At 76.5% G+C, this 1,029-nt stretch overlaps 1 protein-coding gene across 1 annotated transcript in view; it reads right to left on the bottom strand.

The window, feature by feature from the left end:
• EMIHUDRAFT_111379 (hypothetical protein) overlaps nt 1-1,029 on the bottom strand; it is a gene marked incomplete at both ends in the record, with an annotated part of 12,402 nt that overhangs the window by 3,380 nt on the left and 7,993 nt on the right. The window contains 3 exons of the mRNA XM_005786520.1: nt 133-261; nt 332-431; nt 475-963. Of these exons, the coding sequence (XP_005786577.1) occupies nt 133-261; nt 332-431; nt 475-963 (718 nt within the window). The remainder of the gene's footprint in view (nt 1-132; nt 262-331; nt 432-474; nt 964-1,029) is intronic.

Genomic DNA, 1,029 nt, shown 5'->3' with positions numbered 1-1,029 from the left:
GGGGGGGGAGGGCGCTGAAGGCGGCTGAGCACGGCCGAGCGCGAGTCGTCTCGAGAGCTGGCTGGAGGCGCCACCGGGTGTCTTGTCCCCGTATCTAGCGCCGCCGGCCAGCTGCAGAGACTCGTCTGGGACGGAGGCGCCGTCCGAGGCGCCGGCGGCGGAGGCGACGTCGGAGGCGACCGAAGGCGCGTCCTCGCCGAAGCCGAAGGGGAGGGGGAGGGGGACGGGGCCCTCGGTGGAGAGCAGCACGCCGGACGCGACCTGTTCCGCACCGCTGGCCGTGAGAGGGCAGCCGTGTCGTGGCCGTCGAGAGCAGCGCCGCAGAGAGGACCAGCGAGGCGACGAGCGACTCGGTGGGGCCGTCGTCGACGGGGGCCTGCGGAGGGGGGAGCTTCCGAGAGGCTTCCGAGAGCCGAGCTGCCGGCGGCTGTCTCAGGGTCGAGGGGGGGGGGGCGAGCCGAGGAATCAGCCGACCCGCCCTCGCCCTGCGCCGCGCCGCTCTCGCCAATCTCCTCGGCGACGCTGTCGGCCTCGCCGCCCTCCTCGCCGCCGCCCTCGCCCGCAATCTCCTCGTCGATCTCGTCGATCTCGTCGATCTCGTCGATCTCGTCCTCCGCCCCGCCAGCCTCCTCCTCCACCGACCCGCCGACAGACGCGGCCGCCGCACCGCCAACGCCGCCAGATCCAAAGCCGGAAAGGTCGGGCGGCAGCATCGCAGCCTCCTCCTGCTGCGCCGCCGCCGCGCTCGCCGCAGCGGCGTTCGCCGCCGCCTCCGCGTCCCTCCGCGCCGCCGCCGCGCGATCCGCCGCCGCGGCGGTGGCCGCCGCTGCCGCCTCGGCCGCCTCAAAGGCCGCGGCCGACGCGGCGTACTGCTGCGCGACCGCCGTCGCCCGCGCCGCCGTGTCCACGGCGGGACGGCGAGGCGACGAGGCGGCCGAAGCGGCGGCCGAGGCGGTGACGGAGCTTGCGGCGGTGGCGGCGGCCGAGGAGACGGCGGAGAGGCTCGTTGGCTCTGGCGACTCTGCGACG

Source organism: Emiliania huxleyi, assembly GCF_000372725.1.
Source record: "Emiliania huxleyi CCMP1516 chromosome Unknown EMIHUscaffold_150, whole genome shotgun sequence".
NCBI classification, from domain to species: Eukaryota; Haptophyta; order Isochrysidales; family Noelaerhabdaceae; genus Emiliania; species Emiliania huxleyi.
Note: the sequence above shows the minus strand (reverse complement) of the source record. Positions and strands in the feature narration are given on the sequence as shown.